Source organism: Gopherus evgoodei, chromosome 9, assembly GCF_007399415.2.
Source record: "Gopherus evgoodei ecotype Sinaloan lineage chromosome 9, rGopEvg1_v1.p, whole genome shotgun sequence".
Classification (NCBI taxonomy): Eukaryota; Metazoa; Chordata; order Testudines; family Testudinidae; genus Gopherus; species Gopherus evgoodei.
Window position 1 is genome coordinate 22,436,140 of NC_044330.1, and position 25,139 is coordinate 22,461,278.

A 25,139-nucleotide genomic window follows, 5' to 3' on the forward strand; every position below is an offset into this window, starting at 1 on the left:
CGATCCAGGTCCCGCAGGCATTCCCGGTCCCGCCATCGATCCCGGTCCCGCGGCCGCTTGCAGTCCCAGTATCGTTCCCCATCGAGGTACCGGTTGTACTCGTGGCACCGCTCGAGGTCCCGGTCACCGTCCAGATACTACCGGCACCGCTCCAGATCTTGGCACCACCCGCGGCACCGGACTTCTCGCAGCCGATCTCGGCACGGCGATTCCAGGCACCGGTCGACCTCCTGGCACCGCGCTGGTCACAGGTCCCGGTCCCACTTCTGGCACCATCACGACTCTCGGCACCGTTCTCTGGCACCGCATAGAGATGGTTCGAGTGGACGCAGAGACCTACATCAAACGGTCTCTGCTACCCCGTGGCCGTCTCATCATCCGTCGATCTCCTCCCATGCAGACACTGCATCATACGGGGATTCGGTTAACCACCAGGGACCTCATCAGTGGCCCTTTTGGACACCTTGGGCCTACCACCAAACCCAAGGTGATCAGCATATACCATCGCGCTCCGGCCCTTCTGAACATCGGGCACCAGAGACCACAGTGAGCAGACCTCCCCCACCGGATATGGAGGAATCTCCAACACACGTGCCAGACCCTCAAGATCCGCCGCCTCAGGACATCCCCCAAGACCAGGACTCGATCCAAGACCCACTGGTTCCTGGGGTTTCATCCTCTTCCTCCCCGGATGAAGTGGTGGCGGGAACGTCTACATCTGGACCGCCCCCAATCGACCTCAGGTCACACCAGGACCTTCTGCGCCGCGTCAACCTCAATATCAACTTGCCTGTAGAGGAAGTTCCTGAGGTGGACTACCCGGTTGTCAGTATACTGTCAGCGGAGGCTCCAACCAGAGTGGCCCTCCCCTTCATCTGCTCGATACAGGCTAGAGCGGATATCATCTGGCAGTCCCCGGCATCCATAGGGCCCACAGCCAGAGGGGTTGAACGTAAATACATGGTGCCCTCCAAGGGGTACGAGTACCTGTATGTTCACCCCCCTCCTTGTTCATTGGTTGTTCAATCAGTCAATGAACGGGAGCGCCATGGCCAGCAAGCCCCTGCTCCTAAATCAAGGGAGGCCAGGCGAATGGATTTGTTGGGGGAAAAGATCTATTCCGCGGGAGGCCTCCAGCTCAGGGTGGCGAACCAGCAAGCCCTCCTTTTGTTATAACAGTTATAACACCTGGGAGGCAGTAGGGAAGTTTGTAGAGCTCGTCCCGCAGGACTCCTGCCAAGAATTTACAGCTCTCCTGGAGGAAGGGAAAAAAGTTGCGCGGACCTCCCTCCAGGCCTCGCTGGATGCTGCCGACTCGGCAGCTAGAACCGTCGCCTCTGGGATTGCCATGCGGCGTATATCGTGGCTGCAAGTGTCAGGCCTGCCACCTGAGCTCCAGTACATGATACAGGACCTACCCTTTGATGGCCAGGGCCTCTTCTCCCAGAAGACGGACCCTTGCCTACAGAGTCTGAAGGACAATCGCGTAATCATGCGTTCGCTGGGAATGCATACGTCACAGCCTCAGAGACGATCTTTCCGGTCGCAGCCTCAGCGCCCCTTACCCCCCGCCTCGGCCAAGGCAAGACTTCACCAGAAGGCAAGGTCGTACCTCTCGCAGACGACAGTCTGTACCTCAGGGGGGTAAAAATGCCGGTCCCACCAAGTCACCGGCGGGACCAAAGCCAAACTTTTGAGGGTGCGCCTGAGAGCATTGTACCAATGACCTCCCAGGATCCCTTTCAGTTCGCTAACCGCCTTGCTGCATTCCTCCCTGCGTGGTCCCAGCTGACTTCGGACCGTTGGGTCCTCCGCACGGTGGGGTCTGGCTACTGCCTTCAGTTTATTTCAACCCCTTCTCCCCACCCTCCCTCCTCGTCCCTCTTCAGGGACCCCTCTCTCGAGCAACTCCTTCTGCAGGAGGTTTTGAGGCTCCTTGCGTTGGGAGCTATAGAGGAGGTTCCGGAGGAATTAAGGGGCAAGGGATTCTATTCCAGATATTTCCTAATTCCCAAGGCAAAAGGGGGCCTCCGGCCTATCCTGGACCTGCGAGGACTGAACAAATCCCGGAGATTGGTACGCTGCTCTCGACATGAAAGATGCATATTTCCACATCGCGATTTACCCTCCGCACAGAAGGTACCTACGCTTTGTGGTAAATCGTCAACATTACCAATTTGCGGTCCTCCCCTTTGGCCTCTCTTCGGCCCCTCGGGTATTCACGAAGTGTATGGCGGTAGTCGCCGCCTCCCTCCGCCGCTGTTGAATACACGTCTTCCCATACCTTGACGACTGACTTATTCGAGGGACCTCTGAGGCTCAGGTCACCGCTCATGTAAACGTCATCAAGGGCCTATTCACCCGTCTACTCCTGATTATCAACCTGGACAAATCCGTTCTGCTACCTGTGCAGAGGATAGAATTCATAGGGGCTATGCTGGACTCCAAACGTGCATCGGGGAGCTTGCCCCCACAACGCTTTCAGACTATAGTCTCGCTTATACAGCGACTGAAAAGCTTCCCAACAACTTCTGTCCGCACCTGCCTCTGCCTCCTCGGTCACATTGCTGTGTGCACCTTTGTTACGAAGCACACGAGACTGCGCATGTGTCCTCTCCAGACTTGGCTCACCTCAGTTTACCGTCCACGCAGGGATGCCATAGACATGATAATCACGGTTCCAAAACGTTCTGGGCTCCCTTGACTGGTGGCTGACTTCCTCCCCGGTGTGTGCCGATTGTCCATTCCATCCGCCACAGCCCTCGGTGTCTCTGACAACAGACGCTTCTTCTCTCGGTTGGGGTGCTCACTTAAGGCACCTCCGCACCCAGGGTCTTTGGTCCTTTCAGGAGCTGGCACTTCACATCAATGTCCGCGAACTGAGAGCGGTCCGACTGGCGTGCCAGACCTTCCAGCATCACTTGCAGGGCCGTTGTGTTGCAGTTTTCACAGACAACACAACGGCCATGTATTACATAAAAAAAGCAGGGAGGGACGCGATCTTCCCCCCTTTGTCGAGAGGCGATGCGACTGTGGGACTTCTGCATAGCCCACTCAATAGACCTGGTAGCCTCCTTTCTCCTGGGAGTCCGGAACACTCTAGCGGACCACCTGAGCAGGTCCTTCCTGTCCCACGAGTGGTCCATCCGTCCAGACATCCTCCTTTCAGTATTCCGGAAGTGGGGCTTTCCCCAGATAGACTTCTTTGCATCCCGAGAGAACAGGAAATGCCAGGAAATGTGCTCCCTGCAGGGTCGCTCCCCAGGCTGCCTCTCGGACGCGTTCCTAATTCCCTGGGAAGGTCATCTACTTTATGCCTTTCCCCTAGTCCACAGAGTCCTGCTCAAGCTCCGCAGGGACAGGGCCAGGCTAATCCTGATTGCTCCGGCGTGGCCGAGGCAGCACTGGTACACCATGCTGCTTGACCTATCTCTGGCGAACCTGATATCTCTGACACTCTACCTGGACCTGATAACGCAGGACTTCGGCAGACTTCACCACCCGGACCTGCAGTCCCTCCACCTGACAGCATGGCTGCTGTCTGGCTAAACCAATCCGAATTGCGCTGTTCCACCCCGGTGCAACAGGTCCTCCTGGGAGGCAGAAGGCCTTCCACACTGGCGACATATCTCGCCAAGTGGAAGCGCTTCTCCCTTTGGTGTGCCCACCGTCACCTTATTCCCGTAGGTGTATTGGTCCCCATTATCTTAGACTACTTATGGTACCTCAAGGAGCAGGGCCTGGCGCTCTCTTCGATAAGGGTGCATCTGGCTGCAATTTCCACCTTCCATCCTGGGGAATCCAGCCATTCGATCTTCTCACCCTGTAGTTTCCAGGTTCCTTAAGGGCTTGGAGCGATGCTACCCTCCGGTTAAGCGCCCTTCCCCTGCCTGGGACCTCAACCTTGTACTAGCTAGGCTCACAGGCCTTCCCTTTGAGCTGTTAGCCACATGCTCGCTACTGTACCTGTCCTGGAAGACGGCCTTCCCCGTCGCTATCACCTCGGCCAGACAAGTATTGGAGCTTCGTGCTTTGATGGTAGACCCCCCATATATGATCTTCCACAAGGACAAAGTACAGCTGCGGCCGCACCCGGCTTTCCTTCCCAAGGTGGTCTCTGCCTTCCACATTAATCAAGACATTTTCCTACCAGTCGTCTTCCCGAAGCCGCATACATCACGCCGGGAACAACAACTGCATACCCTGGATGTTCGCCAGGCCCTCGCTTTTACATTCAGAGGACCAAACCCTTCAGACGCTCACCTCAGCTATTTGTAGCGGTCACAGAGCACATGAAAGGCATGCCTATCTCTTCCCAGAGACTCTCATCTTGGGTGACGTCCTGTATCCGGACATGCTACGACTTGGCCCGTGTTCCGACTGGCCACCTCACCGCCCACTCTACTCGGGCTCAAGCCTCGTCTGCAGCTTTCCTGGCCCACGTTCCCATTCAGGAAATATGTCGCGCAGCTACCTGGTTTTCCATCCATACTTTTGCATCCCACTATGCACTGGTTGAGCAGTCTAGAGACGATGCCGCCTTTGGCTCGGCAGTCTTACATTCCGCAACGTCTCGCTCCGACCCCACCGCCTAGATAAGGCTTGGGAATCACCTAACTGGAATGGATATGAGCAAGCCCTCGAAGAAGAAAAGACGGTTACTCACCTTTGTAATTGTTGTTCTTCGAGATGTGTTGCTCATATCCATATCACACCCGCCCTTCTTCCCCACTGTCGGAGTAGCCAGCAAGAAGGAACTGAGGAGCGGAGGGGCTGGCAGGGGTATATATCCGGCACCATAGCGGCGCCACTCCAGGGGGTGCCCTGCCGGCCCACCAACTGTTGCTAGGGTAAAAATCTCCGACGAACATGCACGTGGCACGCACACACCTAACTGGAATGGATATGAGCAACACATCTTGAAGAACAACTGTTACAAAGGTGAGTAACCATCTGTTTTTAGCTTCCTTCAAGTTTTTTCTGTTACTTTGTATTTTTTTTGGCCCTGCCTTGAACAGAGAAAAAAGAAAAGGGCTTGTCTCCTGCCAAGCCCGGTGGGTGGGAAACCTCCCTGGACTAGGGTGTGTACGACTCCCAAGAAATCTATCCCAGTGACTGGTGGACACTTGCGGTGTGTTCACTGCTTGGAAGAGAAGCATATTCCCAAAATGTGTAGCTTGTGTCAGCAATTGAAGCCCAGATCCAGCAAAGACAGAGAGCTAAGACTCAAACTCCTACTCATGGAGCCAGCCCTTCAAGCCCTGGTGTCCCGGCAGGAGCTCTCACCACAATGCTCTACTTTGAAGGGAGGTGAGACCAGAGAGATGATCCAGTCTTATAAGGCCTCTAAGAAAAGGTCAATGAGTCGCAATAGTGAGCCCTAATCGAGCTGAAAACGATCTCTGGCTTCATCAGTATCATCGGTACTGACAGCACCAAAGCCATCTAAATCTGCTACATGGGGCATGCATGGTATCGAGTTGATGGTGCAAGTCGAACTGCCTAAAGACAGAGTAGCGAGTAGTGCTCAGCGCAGAGGTGAGTGTGAGGATTCTATCTGTAAGACAGCCTGATCAACTGCTGCATCTGTCCCCAAGGCAGGGGCAATGGTGTAGTGGGTGGAAAAGGTGGGCATACAATGTAACACAGGTGCAGGCCACCATGAGGCCCAAGAGGGAAATGCAATGGTGGAGGTGCATACTTGGACAGTGGTGGAGTTGTGCGATGAGAGGGGTGAGGGTGGAGAAGTGGTTGGAGGGGAGAAAGGCATGGACTATGACAGAGTCCAGGCGTGCCCATATGAAGGTGAGTGTGTGGGTCAATACAGGGACTGATTTTCCCTTGCTGATGCAGATTCTCAAGTTACCAAGGACGGTGCGGAGGGTCTGGATCGGGGTGGCCAAACTTTTTGGCTTGAGGGCCGCATCAGGTTTTGGAAATTGTATGGAGGGCTGGTTAGGGGAGGGGCCGCTCCCTCTCCCCTGACTGCCCCATGCAACCCATCCTCTCATTCCTGATGGCCCCCCTGGGACCTCTGCCCCATCCAACCACCCCTTCTCCCTGTCCCCTGACTGCCTCTGGAACCCTTGCCTCTGATTGCTTCCTGCCGCTCCGTCCAACCTCTTCTCTTATTCCTGACTGCCCCCCCGGACCCTTCCCCCATTCAGCCCCCCTGTTCCCTGCCCTCTGACTGCCCCTACCCATATTTACACCCCTATTCCCTGACCACCACCTTGAACTCCCCTGCCCCCTTACCGCGCTGCCTGGAGCACCAGTGGCTGATGGTGCTACAGCCGCACCGCCCAGCTGGAGCCAGTTATGCCATTGCCAGCGGGCAGCACAGAGGACTGGGTCAGGCCAGGCTCTGCAGCTGCGCTGCCCCAGAAGCTTGCAGCCCCGCTGACCAGAGCATTGCACTGGTAGTGGAGTGAGCTGAGACTGCAGGGGAGGGGGACCAGTAGGGGAAGGGCCTAGCCTCCAGGGCAAGGAGCTCAGGGGCCGCACAGGAGGGTCCTGTGGGCTGGACGTGGCCCGTGGGCTGTAGTTTGCCCATCTCTGGTCTGGATAGTGACGAGGCAGGCACAAGATGGTGCTACAGGGAACCAGTTGTCAAGATAGGGGAATAAGGCATGGCCCAGCCGAGACATGTAGGCCGCCATGACTATGAAAACTTTTATGAAAATGCAGAGCGGTGTTAATTCTGAAAGGGAGGACCTGGAATGGGTGGTAGGAGCCCCCCCACACCATGAAGTGGAGGAACTGACGGTGAGCAGAGTGGATGTCTAAATGAATGTATCCATCCTTCAGATCAAGAGTTGCAAACCAAGCTCCACCAGGAAGGGATGGTAGACTGAGGAGAGCATGATCATCCGGAAGCAGAACCTGCATATGAATTTAACAACTGGAGATCCAGGATGGGGCAGAAGCCTCTTCTTTGGCACAAGTAAATAAGGGGAGTAGAAACCACAGCTATAGCAGTGCCCTGGAACATGTTCTTTGGCACCCTTCCAGAGGATGGCATCTGCTTCCTCCCCAAGATGATATTGAGATGGGTCCCTTGGGTTCCCAGGGGTGGGCTCAAGGAGAGGAATTTGATGAGGTACCCTTGGTGAACAACGTCCAGCACCCAGCAATTGGTGATGATCATGCTTCAGTTGTAGGCAAAGTGGGCAAGATGATCCCTGAAGACGATCTGCGGTGTGATCAGGGATGGAGGATGGGTCTTGAGGAAGGAGTCAAAAGGACTGCTTGGGTGGGTGGCAGCGAGACGGAAGCCAGAGGCAGAGTCAATGGCATCACTCGCAGCTTGGACACCCACCTTTGCAACTAAGTTGTCTTCGTCCAGGAGAGTCTGAAAGTCTTGCTGTTTCTCTGGAGGAAGGAAGGCCTGGAAGTCCGCTAGCTTAGAGTATCAAAGGAAGTCATACTTCCAGGATGGCCTGGTAGCTGGCAATGCAGAATTGCAGGCCTGCAGGGGAACATATCTTGCACTCTAGTAGGTCTAGTTTCTTCACAGAATGATCAGGAGGGGTAGACTTGAAATGTTGATGATGGGCGCACTTGGTTGCTGCGTGAACCACAAGCAAGTTAGGTGGTGGGTGGCTGAACAAAAAGTCTGTACCCTTTGATGTATGAAATAGCAGCATTCTGCCCACTTTGGGTTAGGGGCACAGGAGGCCGAGGTGTGCCAGACAGCCTGAGCCGGCTGTAGGGTGACATTGTGGAAGGCAGGGCAGTACATGAGGGTCAGGGGTTGCAGGATGTCCATTAATTGGTTGTGGGGATTCTGGACATCTTCCATGGGCAGACTGAGAGCCACAACTGGGAGTAAGTCTTGGTACTGCACGTGGTCATTGGCAGGGGAGAGGGAGGGTGGGATAAGTGCATCATCCAGTGACGAAGAAGTGCCAGGGGCAACCAGAGGCACCAGCGGTGCTGAGAGCACCAGCTGAGGGGGGGTGTCGTGAGGGTCCTCGTAAATAGAGGAAGGAACAGTGTGGGTTTGGGACAGTCAGTGATGTGGATGTGGTTGTACCCTGTGGTCTCAGTAGGGGTCCCAAGCAGGCCAGCAGGACCAGGCATAGAGGTTACTGGGCATCAGCAGCGCCTGCAGGTAGAACCACTGGATCGTACGCCAAGGGGTCTGGGTTGTATGACCATGCAGCCAAGAAGACAAGGTCCATCTCTGAGGACCACTCTGATTCAGATGATGGATCTGGCAGTGGCAATGCAATTGGGACCGTTGGTGCGAGATGGAGGCAGGACAGGATCGTCCAGGAGCAGCAGAGGTTTGTCAGTCAGAGGCAGTGGTGAAGGTGGAGCAGAGCAGGGTGCTGATGAAGCAGTAAGAACTTATCTACTGGAGATGGCAGAGAGGGTGCTCTCCTGTGAGGCATGGAAGATTGATTAATCTTTGGCAAGAATTATTCTGTGATTCTTAACATCACCATGGAACACAAAGTGGGGCTCCTGCATGGATAAAGTTACCAGTTCAGAAACTCATCTAGCAGATGTGATAGCAACCAGAATACAAGTTTTGATGGCTAGGTTGAATTGTTCCCAGGTCAACTTAAACTATTCTTTCCCCAAGCAGCTCCTCACCAGATACCTGAGTAGGATGACTGACTGATATTCATGGGTGTAACATAGCTTCCTTGTAGTTACCAAGATAGAAGCGATTGCGTATCACAAATCACAAGAATTTGACCAAGGCAGAACCAGCGATGTGTCATCCAAGCAAGAATCACGCACCCGGATGATGGGCTACTTGCTTGCCTCTAAGTAGTTTTTTGTCCTCCTTACTAAATAAATGAAAAACCTTTGAGCTGAATCGCTAGAGCTAAGGTTTGTGAGATTGCAGTGCAGTATATTTTCATTCTTATGGTCTATGGGGTTTTTTGGAAGGGAATCCCCATCTGAAGGTGTAATCACTTGTAGCACGATTGCTGAACCAACCGTAAGCTTCCAAAAGTTATGCAATCTATTTTTATAGAACATTTTAGTTTAACATTTGTTTTTAATAAAAAATCCTCATTTGGGCCTTATGATGATCACAAAAGAGTCTACAAGAAACCATGCATCTAGTAATCCTTCAAAGGGAAGATATTTTATTAACATTGAGTTCCTTGCCAGTTCCTGGCATCCTGTCCTGGAAAAGTTCTACAAGCTTTTTTCCTCCCCTCTCTAGTATATGTGTGATACTTCCCCACCTGGTCACAGCGGAGAAGTAGCACAATATTCACCCTGGCTTGGGGACAATGTAAGTGCAATGAGGTACTGGTAGACATTTTGTCAACTGTGGAAGTAGCTTGCGAGATACCCCTGGCACAGGGGTGGGCAAACTATGGCCCAGGGGCCACATCTGGCCCTTGAGCGCCCACCAGTGGGGTCCAGGGCTTGCCCATCGCCAGCCAGGGAGAGGGGTCAGGGGCTTGCCCTACTGCAGGCGGCTCCTGGAAGCAGCAGCATGTCCCCCCTTCTGACTCCTACATGTAGGGGCAACCAGGGGGCTCCGCATGCTGCCGCTGTCCCTGCCCCCAGCTCCCATTGGCTGGGAACTGTGGCCAATGGGAACTGCAGGGGAGGCACCTGCAGACAACGCAGCATGCAGAGTTGCCTGGTCATGCCTTTATGTAGGAGCTGGAGGGGGAACATGCCATTGCTGTTGAGAGCTGCTTGTGGTAAGTACTGCTTGGTGCCTGCACCCCTGACCCATCCCCCTTTTCCAGCCCTTATCTCCCTCCTGCCCTCTGAACCACTCCATCCCAGCCTGGAGCAACCTCCTGCACCCGCCACCCTTCGTCTTGAGCCCCACCTGAGCCTACACCCCCCAGCCCGAGCCCCTCCCTCCTCCCCCCTGCACCCCAGCCCAGAGCCCCCTCCCACACCCTGAATGCTTCATTGCTGGCACCACCCCAGAGCCCACACACCCTAACCCCCAATTTCATGAGCATTCATGGTCAGCCATACAATTTCCATACCCAGATGTGGCCCTTGGGCCAAAATGTTTGCCCATTCCTGCCCTGGGAACTTGAAAGGTTGCTTGCCTTCTGTTGCAAGTGGGCTAGTAGCTTTGTAGGTATTGTAGGAGCAACCTAGTATTAATAGATTGGAAGGGGTTTCTCACTTACCCCTCTGTAATACCCACAATGGCAGCTGTGCAGGGAGTGGAATAGTCATATGAGTCTGATCTGGTTACAGACTGCCTGAAGTGCTCCTTATGTAGTGGGGGAAGGGAAGAAAGCGACCTTTATTTTCCTAGAAGAGGAACATTCTATGATTCATGATCAGAAGACACAAATCCCATTCTGCTGCCGTCAACACCTGAGCCCTTTTCATTGGCAGAGTGAAGGTCCTTCATCTGAAAGCCAAACAGGCAAAAATAATTCCCAGTAACCTGCGGCAGGGCTTCTCTAGAGTAGCAGGCTTTTCTGCATGCCTATACATGCTGCCATGTGGTAGTAAGCCTGATACAGAATACATAAAGCCTGTGTGTAGAAGCCCTGCCCCACCACACCCACCCTTGAGGGTGGGGGAATTAAAAGTGAGGGGGTTTAACCCCCTACTGTTTACTCCACTTGTTCTCTAACAATATTAAATGTAATATGAGAATATCCCAATTCATAGTGAGAGGAAGGGGAACTTGTAGGAGACCTATGTCTTTCCCCGAGGAGCTGAGGACCCACTTTGGTATTGTGGAAGAGGGAGCAGTGCAAGAAACATCTTTGGATCCATTCAAAGTTTTTTCCTTTTGGCCCAGCTGTGTTGTGGGACTTACTTTAGGTGGCCAGATGGCAGGCTCCTTGTCTTTAGACTTTCTCCCTAAAATGTTCAGAAAGCTTCTGAATGGGCTTTTCCACACTGGCATTGCAGCTCTTCAGGACTGGTAAGGTGAATGCCACCCCACATGCAGGTCAGCTGCTGAGCTCTGGGAGTGCAAGGGTTGGCTGGTTGTGAACAGGTAGGGTATGACTCTGTAGAGTTTGTAAATGCTGCCTCATATAGGGAATCACTGATTAGATTTAGGTCAATATTTGCAGGACCACTCTGACATGCCTGGTGATAATGGGGCGGGGGGTGGCAGAGGAATCCCATAGGTGAAGCACCACAATGGCACATCCAGGTGGTTTAAAACCACCATGCTGCCAGGTCCAGAAGGGAAAAGGGAAGGTTAGTTGCTATTATCCAAGAAACAATTAAAATTGAAATTGGCCAAGAAATGGTTGGAACCAAAGCAAATCAATATTCAACTGCTGCTGCAGATGCAGAAATGTTGGCAGCAAGCTGGACAATGGGGAGTGACCAGCATGGGCTGTATTACAGCACTGAAGTATCCTTAGAAGCTGCAGGCAGAGAGTGTGATAAATGAAGGGGGGGAGGGGTAGCTCCCATTTATGGACAGCCAGCCAGCAGCTATAAAATCCCTCTTAGTAGCTGTTTTCTAATTGCTCTATCTGTAAGGGATTAAAAAGCCTCATTGCTATGCACAGGTAAAAGGAAATGAGTGGGCACCTGGCCAAGAGCAAGGAACAGGCTAGAACTTTTTAAAATTGAAGAAAGACTCCCCTTTTGTCTATCTGGCTGTTGTTCTCCCAGAGAGGCAGACAGGGCAATAGCTATGCTGTAAGAAGCTTGGACCAGGTATGAAAAATCATCAGTATCGTACCTGGAAACTACTCATTTAAAACCTCAGATATGTAAGTAGATCAGGAAATATCTAGGAAGACACAATTAGGTTTCTCTCTTTTATGGCTTATGGATTCCTCTGTGTTACTCCCAGGTGCTTTGGTTTTGCTTGTAACCTTTAAGCTGGACCTTAATAAAGCTATTCTTGGTGCTTAATTCTTGCTCTTTTAAAATCTCACAATAGCCTGAGCTCCCAGATGTATTTTATTAATAAAATTGACCTTTTTAAAGAACAGAATTGGATTTGTGTGTCTTAAGTGGTTTCTGCACGTTATTTAATCAGCTGATGGCAACAGCCACTTTCCTTTCTTTTTTTTCCCTTCCCTCAGCTCTTTCTCAGAGGGTGTGTTTGAAAGGGCTTGAGGGTACCCCACAGAAAGGAATTCCCAAGTGTGCCTTCCTGGGCTCTCAAAGGGCTTCTGCACTTGGCTGATGGTAACATCTACCAATTCAAGGTCAGAGAGAAGCTGTGACCGTGGGAGTTTAATACCAGCCTGAAGTGGCCAGTATTAATTTTTAGAATCCTTGCGGGCCCCCACCTTCTGCACTCCAAGTGCCAGAGTGGGGAACCAGCCCTGACATGGTGGTAGTGGTGGGATCATTCTGAACCAGAAGCACAGACCTCAGGATTTAAAAAGGACATATTTTTTTCTTTTGGCAGCCTGCAAAGCCTGGGATTTTTTCTTTCTTTTCGTTTCTTTGCTGCCTGAGGGAAACAGGCCTGTAAAGGGTGCAGACTGCAAAGCCAGGGAGTCCAACAAGCAGTTTATTTTTTTCCCCTAGCTTCATAGCAATGAAATAGCTAGGCTAGAGTAGGGCAGCAACGAACCCCTAGAGTAACCAGTCTTCCCAAATCGGCATGCCACGGAGTAGACAGGCCCAGATCAAGGTCAGATGTCCAGCTCCATGACAGAAATGCAGGAAGGGGATGAGGGACCAGAGATTTCCTCAGAAGGAATGATTAGCCCTCCCCAACCTGAGATCCAGGTGTCAAGATGGAGGGATGCCCTTAAACCCAGACCAGAGTCTATGACAGCAGTTGTAGATCCAGTTCCTGGGACCCACCCAGAACCAGCTCAAGGATTGGAACTGGAACAGTCAACACTAGAGCCTGTGCTTGCAACCCCACCAGTTAGGGGAGCAAGCACCAAAGGGTGCCACAAAACCTGCACCTGCAGCTAAACTGGTGCAAGAAGCTCAAATAGAGCCTGAAATACAACTTAGTGCACCAGGGGAGAGTGGTTCAGTTGATGGAGACACCCCTACATCACTTGCAGTGGAATCAAGCCCAAGTCCACAACCCAGCAAGGAACTAATGTCTCCAGCATCACGGTGGCAGTTCCAGGCAGAGCAGGAAGCGGATGAAAGCCTCAAGGGGGCTTGGATGGCAGCATAGAGCGACCCACTGCCTCTCAGCTCTTCTAATAGGTCCAAGTTTGTTGTAGGAGAACTCTTATATAAGGAAACCCTTTCCAGTGGGCACAAGGACTGGCATCCTCAGAGACAGTTGGTAGTTCCAACTAAGTATAGGGAAAAGCTCTTGAGCTTAGCCCACGATCACCCTAGTGGCCATGCTGGGGTGAGTAGGACCAACGACTGTTTGGGAAAGTCATTCCACTGGGAGAGGATGGGAAAAGGTGTTTCTACCTAGGTCTGGTTTTGTGAGGTGTGCCAGAGGGTGGGAAAGCTTCAAGACCAGGTCAAGGCCCCTCTCCATCATCGAGGCTCCATTTCAGCATGTAGCTGTGGATATTCTGGGTCCTTTCCCTAAGAAGCACCCAGAGGAAAGCTGTACATACTGTAAAAGCAGCAGAGTGTCCTGTGGCACCTTATAGACTAACAGACGTATTGAAACATGAGCTTTTGTGGGTGAATACCCACTTCGTCAGATGAAGACTAACACGGCTACACCTCTGATACTATACATACTGACTTTCATAGATTTTGCCACCCAGTGGCTGGAAGTGGTAACTCTAAACAATACCAGGGCTAAAACCATGAGCCAGGCATTGACAGACATTTTTGCCAGGGTAGGTTGGCCCTCTAACATCCTTACAGATTCAGTAACTAACTTCCTGAAAGGGCCTTCTAGGTGCTTACAAGTTATTGTTTACTAGTTTGTTCCAGTATTTTTCCAGGTATTGGCTGGTCTATAATTCCACAGATCCTTCCTGTTTGCATTTTTAAAGATAGGTACTATGTTTGCCCTTCTCCAGTGCTCTGAGACTTCACCTGTCCTCCATGAGTTCTCACAGATAATTGTTAATGGTTCCAAAATTGCTTCAACTAGTTCCTTAAGAATCCTAGGATTCATGACTGCGGACTTGAATGCATCCAACTTAAACATCAGTCTTCTTGATCTCATAATTTATTAGCTCTTCTTCCCTTCGAAATAGAGGACTTCCATTTTCCTGTGTCTTTCTTTTCCTCCTAGTGTATTTAAAGAGCCTCTTCTTACTGCCTTTTATGTCTCTTTTAGGTGTCAATCATTTTTTGCTTTAGCCTTTTAGCTTTTGTCCCTACACAAATTGTGCTATTCTTTTATATTAGAAGATATGCTGTTGCTAAAATCTTTCTGACTTGTCACTCCTCCTTCTCAAAGAACTTCCACTGCTAACTTCTGAATATTACCTTCAAGATACTTAAACTTATCTTCTCCCACTCTTATCTTCCCCACCTCCCCCCATGATAGCAGCCTCCATCTCCCGCAGCCCCATATGCATGGAACACCCTCCCCAAATCAAATCTGCACAGCTGACTACCCTGTTCCTTTCTAAATATCTGCCTGTGCCAGAGTGCATTGCCTAATTATAATGGATAATTAGTGATTCATTAACCACATTCCCCTATTTCAGAAACTGAAGCCTCTAAATTGTACACACAGCAAATATATGTAAGCTTGTGTTCTACAACTGTAACTACTGTTTTCCTTACCTCTTCTCCCCCCAAATGCATATCCCCACAGTGTTCTACCTGCAGCTGTCACATCTTGTCCATATTTATATTGCAGGGTCTTTGGGGGCAGCAGCTCTTATTTTAAGTTTGTACTGCACCATTACAAGGAGGCACCAAATCCTTGCTGTAATACAAACATGTAGTGTTTAAATAAGCACATTCTCTTCTTAATCACGGGAACTGTGTACATCACACTTCCAGCAATAGAACAGAGACATCTCTGAACACAATAGCTGTATTCAACAAGAACTTGAGTTAGTTAACTTTTATTAAAATAAAATACTCAGTAAAAAGCTGTTTAAAAATCTACAGGTAGAACCCAAACATTGATACAAGGCCTATGGAATGGGAATTTAAAATGCAGCTAGATACATACTTTTGGAAACAGTTCTGTTATGCTCAAAATGATATAAATTAAGGTATCTACAAAAATTAAGTGTAGCCAATCTATAGAAAATATTAGCTCTTCTGAAAATCTTGGCTTACTAAGAAGCTCAAATAATGAAAGCTAAGATATTTACAAATCTTTATAGAACTATGATGAATCACAAAACAAAATCAAGCTAAAAGACAGATAAGCAGCAGAAACACAGTGAAAATACACATTAGTAATAAGATTTCACTTCTTCAGAACAGAAGAAGATTACACATTCAGCAGCATCCGACAGAACCAAGTTCAGCAAGTCCTTTAGATGCAATAACTTTTGGGTTTGTTGCAACACTTTTTGTTGTATTGTGAGTCTTATAAATTCCAATTAATCTATCTGCAATTTCAAACATGTTATTTCGCAGAGAGATGATGATAAACTGTGCATTTTTTGTTTGCTCCTGGAAAAGAAAGAAATTTCATATTAATCCACAATATTTTAAAAAACTATACTCTGATATGAAGTGTGTAGTCATTAAAGCAAATACAGATAACTTGGAAATCTTGTATTTATAACAGCTGTACATTAGAAAATATGCGTTACTGTTAAGGAAAAACAGATTCTCAGGTATTGATTGTCCAGAAAATCTGCGGGCCTCAGTAGTATGCCTCTTGCAATAGCATAATCCTAATTCTAATGATCAAGGCCCAATCCTGGAAATACTTTTGCATAGGTGTTACTTCACTCACACGAGTAATTCTACTGAAGTCAATTTATGTGAGTAAAACTATACTCCTGCATAAGTCATCTGCAGGATCAAAGCCTACATTATCGAATGCAGTACACATGCAGACTACTATAGCTACAGTTCTTTTGCTCTCTTTTGATTTCCATAGGGCTTACTTACAATGCAACAAGGTAAACTACCAAACTGTCAGAATTCTTAAGACTGGGATTGCTTTAAAATTTACACAAAAGCAGAGAAGATTGATTGTATTTTCCTCTACTGAGGACAGTGAGAAGTAGCCTTCTGTTATTAAAAAGGCAAACCATTTAGGGATGCTGGTTTTATGCAACACGGAATGCAAGATAAAAAGTAATAATGTATTATCACGTAAAGTTAGATATTCCGTTACTTTTATTTTAAAATACTTTATTGCCTGACATTTGAAGAATAAAAACAACATGATAATATAATAGTTGCTATCTCTTCCCAAGTAGCCAATCAAACAAACCACTAAAAAGCCCTACCCCCATTTTCAGAAGAGCTCAGCACCCAGGATTGAGAACAATGGGAGCTGCTGCATGCTGAGCATCACTTATTAATTGCTACAGAAGAGCACTGATAATTTCTGGGAGGGAGAAAACTATTCTGGTAAATACTGCAGTGTAGTTATTCTATAGAGAAGTACTTACATATATATAAAATGCTACAATTGATACATTTTTAAAGTCAAGGGCTGCATCAATCTCATCCATGAAGTAAAGGGGAGTTGGCTTATAATGATGAAGTGCAAAAACCAAAGCCAGAGAACTAAGAGTCTTCTCTCCTCCTGATAGATTAAATATCTTCTTCCAGCTTTTCTTTGGTGGCCGTACACTGAAACAATTAAGAGTTTATAAATTAATTCAATTGATATTTATTACTGTAGAAATTACAGTTTATTATGACATGAAAAACCCTCATGCCTCAACAAGTAATACTCATATTGTCTTAAGCTTTAAGGTCCCTTGTAGAAATCATAATATTTAAAAGCACTTGAGTAGTTACCTTTCAGAAGTGCTCTTTACATTTAATATGGAATGGATCTACAATCAGAATCAATTTATGACATACGGGGCAGAACCCATAATATTCACTTATGTTCTTCAAAACCAGCCACACACAATCTTGTGTGTAGACTATTACTAAAATGGAATTTCCTGTAAACCAAATCATTTCACTCCATCTATGTTGGAAATAATGACTTCCTTACAGATTAATGTTCCATGTTGAAGCTCCAGAGCAGCTGGTGTCACTTTACAATTATTTTTTCATGACCGAAGGAGTGACTTCTCCATACAAGCTACATTACATTTGATCTCTCCCCTTAGAGTTCATCTATTTTGTTTAACTATGAAACAGTGCAGTAAAATGTGTCTTTCCTTACTATCCTTCCATTAATATTCATAAAAGAAGTGATCACTTTGGTTCAGAATAACTTTTCTGCTTCTTTAGTTCATGCTTTAGAGCGGTTCAATGAATATTTAAACCATAAAAATCAGGTTAAGAAATTACAGTGATTGATTAAAAACAGTTTCAGTATGACCAAATGTTTGACAAACCTAAACATGATTCCTTCAGAGAAAGGATCCAGACTGTCTACAAGCTCTAATTCAGCATCTCCTCCCAAGGTAAGCATTTGGTAATTTTCCTTTAGTTTATTTGTTATTACATTAAATCCTGCCATAAACTCATTAAGCCTTTGTTTTCTAAGGTCTTCATAAGCCCGTCTAAAGTTGTCTCTCTCATTGGTAATTTCATCCAACTCTGCCACACGCTTCAAATACAGTTCTTCCTGCAGGGGAAAAATAAAATGGAAACAAATAAAGTTGTTCCTTTGGTCTTAAATTCAATTTAAGACCAAGTTACTTCTACTTTTTGAAAGAGCACTTTTTACCATTAGTAGCAGATAGCCACTTACATCATCACCTTAAAAAAGAAGGGAGGCTCATGGAATCCACATGGAGAACACTTCTTGATGAACCACATTTATTTTAAGGGAACGAAGCTTTTTTGAGTGAATGTCCACATGGATTCTATTCTTGGTGGAAAACAAGTAGTTGTCTTTTTACTTAGAGTTTGGTACTAAGTGTCCGGTACTAAGTGTCCAACTTAAGCAATGACTACAGGACAGTCGTACCAAAATGAGCATCCACTCTGGCACTCTATGCCTAATAGTAGCATTCTGTAAAAGTGTGGACCAAATTCCATGTAGCTGTCCTACAAACAAACAAAAAAGGATTTTTTTCAAGACAGCAGCAGCTTTCTGAGCTCTAGGGCTAGTTGAGGCTTTCATGCTTTGAGACGGAATGTTCTGAATTTCAGCTGAATAGCTTCTTTCAGTAGAAGCAATCCAGCCAGCACTTGGTTGTTGCATGTAAGGAAGCTGGGTCCAGGTGCAGAATCTTACTTTTCTGTGAGACTACTGAGGAGGGCCAATAAGGTGATTGTACTGGGGAAGGTGTGTGCGTGTGTGTGGGGGGCTGTATTGAAAGGTCCATCAGAACCAAATACTAAAAACTGTCTGGTCCATGCTGTGGGTATCATAATAAAATCATTCTTGTGTCATGCCTACATACAGCAATCCCAGTGTCCAAAGGATGAGATAGGTGGCTATGTAAGGGAACCTAGGAATGCACCACCTCTGGAAGAAAATGTCTTCCTGTTGTGGTCAGTGACAAAACATGTCTTGCTGGACAACTCCAATTTGTAAAAGATGTTCTGTAGAACTGTGCCTTTGACTGACCACTTGTGGTGGCCTGAGAACTGCCTGCTGAGTTGATCTGCCAAGATGTTCTCAAGGCTGGGAAGGTATAGAGTCACTGGTGGCATTTGATTCAGAATGCAAATTCCAGAGCTGAATGGCCTCCTGACACAGTGGAGACCATCTGTGGTCTGATTATGAAATCAGAAATAATGCACAGCTGTAGTATTTTCTGTCATTTGGATTGTGGGTCTGTATTGAGGTATGCCAGACAGGTAGCTTTGAGCTATATGATATTTATGTGGGAATTAGCTTCTAGAGGGGACCAAGGCCCCAAGTTTGAAGGTGATCTGGATGAGCTCCCCCATCTGAGTGACACTCTATCATCAAGACACAGGTGCACAGAGGATGTTCTGTTCTACACCTGAAGGGGATCTTTCAACTAGTTTAATAAGGAGATGACTTCTCGAAGGATGTAAGCATCATGTCCATGTGGTACCTGCTGGGTTAATATGCTGATTGTAGCCACCCTTGCACACAGCACAGGTGAACTACATGGGGCAGTGTCTCTCAAGAGTCTGAGGCACGTTCTCAGTGGTGCCTTTGGATAAGCTTTACGTTAACTGATGTTCATTATAGTTTGGAATTTCTTTCATTGGAGGTAAGCTTTCAATGACCTGGAATCTAAGGGTATGTCTACACTAGCGATTGATCCAGTGGGGATTGATTTATTGAGTCTAGTACATACATTGTATGTAAGAGAGCAGTATGACTGCTCAGAGCTCTAGTATGAAACTGCAGAAAAACCTGAGTCTCTCTGGATTAAGTTTAGAAGTGTAAGCAAGAATGGTGATGTCGTGGCGTGAGTCTGCTATAGACCATCAGACCAGGGGGATGAGGTGGACGAGGCTTTCTTCCAACAACTAACAGAAGTTACTAGATCACAGGCCCTGGTTCTCATGGGAGACTTCATTCACCCTGATATCTGCTGGGAGAGCAATACAGCGGTGCACAGACAACCCAGGAAGTTTTTGGAAAGTGTAGGGGACAATTTCCTGGTGCAAGTGCTAGAGGAACCAACTAGGAGCAGAGCTCTTCTTGACCTGCTGCTCACGAATAGGGAAGAATTAGTAGGGAAAGCAAAAGTGGATGGGAACCTGGGAGGCAGTGACCATGAGATGGTCAAGTTCAGGATCCTGACACAAGGAAGAAAGAAGAGCAGCAGAATATGGATCCTGGATTTCAGAAAAGCAGACTGACTCCCTCAGGGAACTGATGGGCAGGAGCCCCTGGGAGAACAACATGAGAGGGAAAGAGTAGAGGAGAGCTGGCTGTATTTTAAAGAATCCTTATTGGGATGGCTTGTTCCTGCAACCTCAATGTGTAGAAAGAATTGTAAATATTGCAGGTGACCAGTTTGGCTTAACACTGAAATCCTTGCTGATCTTAAACACAAAAAAGAAGTTTACAAGAGGTGGAAGATTGGACAAATGACCAGGGAGGAATATAAAAATATTGCTCAGGCATGCAGGAGTGAAATCAGGAAAGCCAAATCACAATTGGAATTGCAGCTAGCAAGAGATGTTAAGAACAACAAGAAGGGTTTCTTCAGGTATGTTAGCAACAAGAACAAAGTCAAGGAAAGTGTGGGCCCCTAACTGAATGAGGGAGGCAACCTAGTGACAGAGGATGTGGAAAAAGTTAATGTACTCAATGCTTTTTTTGCCTCTGTCTTCACGAAAAAGGTCAGCTCTCAGACTGCTGCACTGGGCAGCACAACATGGGGAGGAGGTGACCTGCCCTCTGTGGAGAAAGAAGAGGTTAAGGACTATTTAGAAAAGCTGGACGAGCACAAGTCCATGGGGCCAGATGCACTGCATCCAAGAGTGCTAAAGGAGTTGGCGGATGTGATTGCAGAGCCATTGGCCATTATCTTTGAAAACTCATGGCGATCGGGGGAGATCCTGTATGACTGGAAAAAGGCTAATGTAGTGTCTATCTAGGGAAGGAGGAGGATCCAGGGAACTATAGGCCAGTCAGCCTCATCTCACTCTCTGGAAAAATCATGGAGCAGGTCCTCAAAGAATCAATTCTGATGCACTTAGAGGAGTGGAAAGTGATCAGGAACAGTCAGCATGGATTCACCAAGGGCAAGTCATGCCTGACTAACCCAATTACCTTATTTCATGACATAACTGGCTCTGTCGATGAGGGGGAAGCAGTGGATATGTTATTCCTTTACTTTAGCAGAGCTTTTGATACGGTCTCCCATAGTATTTTTGCCAGCAAGTTAAAGTAGTATGGGCTGGATGAATGGATCATAAGGTGGACAGAAAGCTACCTAGATCATCAGCTCAACAGGTAGTGATCAATGGCTCCATGTCTAGTTGGCAGCCGGTATCAAGTGGAGTGTCCCATGGGTCAGTCCTGGGCCTAGTTTTGTTCAATATCTTCATTAATAATCTGGAGGATGGCGCGGACTTCACCCTCAGCAAGTCTGCAGATGACACTAAACTGGGAGGAGTGGTAGATACGCTGGAGGGTAGGGATAGGATACAGAGGGACCTAGACAAATTAGAGGATTGGGCCAAAAGAAATCTGATGAAGTTCAGCAAGGACAAATGCAGAGTCCTGCATTTAGGACGGAAGAATCCCATGCACTGCTACAGACTAGGGACCGAATGGCTAGGCAGCAGTTCTGAAGAAAACGACCTACGGGTTACAGTGGACGAGAAGCTGGTTATGAGTCAACAGTATGTCCTTTTTGCCAAGAAGACTAATGGCATTTTGGGCTGTATAAATAGGGGCATTGCCAGCAGATCAAGGGATGTGATCATTCCTCTCTATTCGACATTGGTGAGGCCTCATCTGGAGTACTGTGTCCAATTTTGGGCCGCACAGTACAGGCAGGATGTGGTAAAATTGGAAAAAAAGAGTCCACTGGAGGGCAACAAAAATGATTAGGAGGCTGGAGCACATGACTTATGAGGAGAGGCTGAGGAAACTGGGATTGTTTAGTCTGCAAAAGAAAAGAATGAGAGGGGATTTGATAGCTGCTCTCAACTACCTGAAAGGGGGTTAAAAGAGGATGGATCTAGATTATTCTCGGTGGTAACAGATGATAGAACAAGGAGTAATTGTCTCAAGTTGCAGTGGAGGAGATTTAGGCTGGATATTAGGAAAAACTTTTTTACTAGGAGGGTGGTGAAACACTGGAATGGGTTACCTAGGGAGGTGATGGAATCTCCTTACTTAAGAGGTTTTTAAGGTCAGGCTTGACAACGCCGTGGCTGGGATGATTTAGTTGGGGATGGGTCTTACTTTGAGCAGGGGGGTGGGCTAGATGACCTCCTGAGGTCCCTTCCAGCCCTGATAGTCTATGATTCTAGTCTAGATGCGATAAATCAACCCCCGAGCACTCTCCCGTCGACTCCTGTACTCCAGCGCCGCAACCAGAGTCAATGGGGGAGTGGCAGCAGTTGACTCACCACGGTAAGTCGATCCAAGTACTTCAACTTCAGCTACATTATTCATGTAGATGAAGCTGCATAATTTATATCGATCCCCAGGGCTAACAGTGTTCCTATGAACTTTAAGCTTTGAGTTGGAATAAGTGTGGATTTCTCTCTTTTTGGCTTTGAGGCCCAAGATGGCAAAAAGCTCTAAAGTTACTTGAGTTGAGTTTGTCACTGTAGATCTACCTAGAATCAGCTACTCATTGAGGTAAAAGTAGAACTGGATCCTTTGTCTTCTCAGATGATCTGCCACAACTGTCACGCCCTTGATGCTGCTGAAAGACCAAAAGACAAGATTCTGTACCACTAGTGAGGCCTTCCTACTAGGAACCTCAGATATTTCTGGATGTGACAGTAACTCCCTTGGAGGTAGAGAGCCTAGAACCAGTTTGAAGCTCTACAAAAGGAATTATGGAAGCCAGAGTCACCATCCTGAACTTGAAATGATGGATGAATTTGTTAAGTTAAAGGTTCAGAATTGGATACCAACTCCGTTTCTTTGGGATGAGAAAGTAATAGGGATAAATATTGTTGCTTCTGAATTTTTAGGGTACCTCTACTGCTCCAAGTTTTTAAAAAGGTTCAGCTGTATCTTGTGAAACAAGGCAATGAGGTTTGAAAGAAAGGTCAGTGGATATGAAGGAACTGGAATTAGATAGAATATCGCATTTACAATTTTTAGGACATAGTGGTCTGAAGTGATCCAGGCTACCTGAAAATAAAAAAAATGCAGCTGCCAGTGGGGAGGGACAGCAACGATCCTGGCTGAATATCCAGACTGTGCAGGGGCCAAGGAAGAGGCTTTGAGTTGTCTTCTCTAGAACCTGCTTCCTTCTTGGCAGCTCCAACATCCTCTAGGGTTGGTACCAGTAAAAGGCAGAGGGATGCTGCCTGAAGGAAGACTGTTGTCTTGCTTCCTTCTTTCATGGGGCTAGAACATATAAACCCCATGAATCCACAGTTGACCTAGTATTCTTTAACAAGTGGAGGACTTCATCCATTATGAATTTAAAAGTTCACTACCCTCAAGTGAAAGTCCACAGTTGTAGTCTGGACCTTTCTGGAGATCCCAGAGGACTGGAGCCAAGAAGACACATCAATAGCAATTACAGTAGCTATAGTACGTGTAATGGTTATAGATATGTCCAGGCACTGGTTCCATGGTGATTATCGCTTTAGGTTCCTCTCAGTGTTTCTCTGGCAGTTTGTCCACAAACAGTTTATTCCATTTCAAGTAAACATACTGTGAGAGGAGAACTGATAATTAGTCACACATTTGGAAGATGGCCAATAAGTAAACCTTGTGCCTCAAAAAGTCTATTTTCTTTATGTACTTTTTCCTAGGCGTGGATCTCAGAGATCCTTGCTATTTCGATCTTTTCTGCACAGTGGCCACTAGAAGCAAACTTGGTACTAGGTGGGAATGAGAGTATTTAAATCCGTTGGAAAGGATCTTATACCTTTTGTCAAATTGCCTGGATGTGGCCATTGTTGACGCTAACATATACCACAGGTTCTTTGAAGGCTCCAACAGAATTTCATTTATTGACATGGCTAGCGTGCTGAGTGAGGAAGGGATGCAAGATATCCTGGAGCTTGCGAGACTTCTGCACCACTTGTTGTGGAATATCCAGTGTCTCTACCATGCATTTGAGGTCCTGGAATGATGAAAGTTAACCACATCTAAGCCTGCCTCAGTAAATAACTGTCTCATCATGGCAGGATGTTCTTCATCACTCTTCTTCTGTCTTTTTAAGCTCTGAGGCTGTTTTGCCCTGGCTTTGATGGTCTATACTATCTCTTTGGGAAGAGGGATCCTGGAGGAGCATGTGGAAAATTACTGGAAGAAAAATGCCTGATTAGTCAAGTGACCATGTATTCCAACAGCAGTGACCAGAGTATTACACATTGAGTGATTCAAGCTATGCCAAATGAAATAAAGCTATACTTCAAAAACCAGTAGAACACTTCAATCTCCCTGGACACTCAATAACAGACTTAAAAGTGGCAATTCTTCAACAAAAAAATTTCAAAAACAGACTAATGAGAAACTGCAGAACTGGAATTAATTTGCAAATTGGACTCCATCAAATTTGGCCTGAATAAAGACTCGGAGTGGATGGGTCACTACAAAAACTAAATTTCCCCCTGCTGATACTCACACCTTCTTGTCAACTGTTTGAAATGGGCCACCTTCATTACACTGAACTCATTAGCACTACAAAAGTGATTTTTTCCTCCCTTCTTGTTGAGAATAACCCACTTCCACCTTAACTGAATTGGCTCGTTAGCACTGATCCCCAACTTGGTAAGGCAACTCCCATCTTTTCCTATGCTGTGTATTCATAATTCCCTACTGCATTTTCCACTCCATGCATCTGATGAAGTGGGTTTTAGCCCATGAAAGCTTATGCCTAAATAAATTTGTTAGTCTCTAAGGTGCCACAAGGACTCCTTGTTGTTTTTGCTATACAAGAAGTTATCCACCTGCTGGAGATAGTGGTAAAGCAATGTAAAGAGATTAAGCCTTCTGTGATACTAATGGTAAATAACACAGCCTTACCTTTTTATTATATTCTGCAATGGCACCAAGGTTTGGTTTCATTTCATGACACTGGGCTTCTAAAAGAGCTATTTGATTAGTTAGAATGTCTGGATCTTTAATTGCTTCAAGTTCCTCTTGATTTAGCACTGGAAGCTCTTCAACTAGTTTATCTTCTATGGGATGCAGTGATATTTTTGATATCTATAATTCAGTTTAGACAGTTACTGAATATCATGTTTATGCTTGACAGTACAAGTTATCAAATATACCTTGAAAATAGCTTTTAATACTAAATAGTACCAATTAAAAAAAAATCAGGTTAAATCCACTGGAACAATACCCACACAGCCCTCCAAAACTAACAATTATGTCTCTACCATTCCAACTCATTTTTGGTCCCAATTCAACCTACTCTATTCAGAGCTGGGAAAACAGTCTCTTTACAATATGCATCAAAGGTCAACAAATGCAGTCTTTTACCTTATAATTCTGCTTCTCAAAATATTCATGCAGGATTCTCACAAATGTGTCTTAAGGTTTTCGAGTATCTACGGACAGCAGTAGTGGGTAAATATGCAAGTCACCCTGGTTACTAATGGCCATA

The 25,139-nt window shown here is 47.0% G+C and overlaps 1 protein-coding gene across 6 annotated transcripts in view; it reads right to left on the reverse strand.

Moving 5' to 3' along the window:
• Window positions 1-14,874: 14,874 nt before the first annotated feature.
• The window catches only part of SMC4 (structural maintenance of chromosomes 4), a 129,128-nt gene continuing 118,863 nt past the window's right edge, over window positions 14,875-25,139 (reverse strand). For all 6 annotated transcript variants that reach the window (XM_030574664.1, XM_030574667.1, XM_030574662.1 and 3 more), the window contains 4 exons: window positions 24,554-24,736; window positions 17,334-17,566; window positions 16,425-16,608; window positions 14,875-15,468 (listed from right to left, as the gene is read on the reverse strand). In XM_030574664.1, coding sequence (XP_030430524.1) covers window positions 15,292-15,468; window positions 16,425-16,608; window positions 17,334-17,566; window positions 24,554-24,736 — 777 coding nt within the window. In that variant the 3' untranslated portion in view covers window positions 14,875-15,291. The remainder of the gene's footprint in view (window positions 15,469-16,424; window positions 16,609-17,333; window positions 17,567-24,553; window positions 24,737-25,139) is intronic.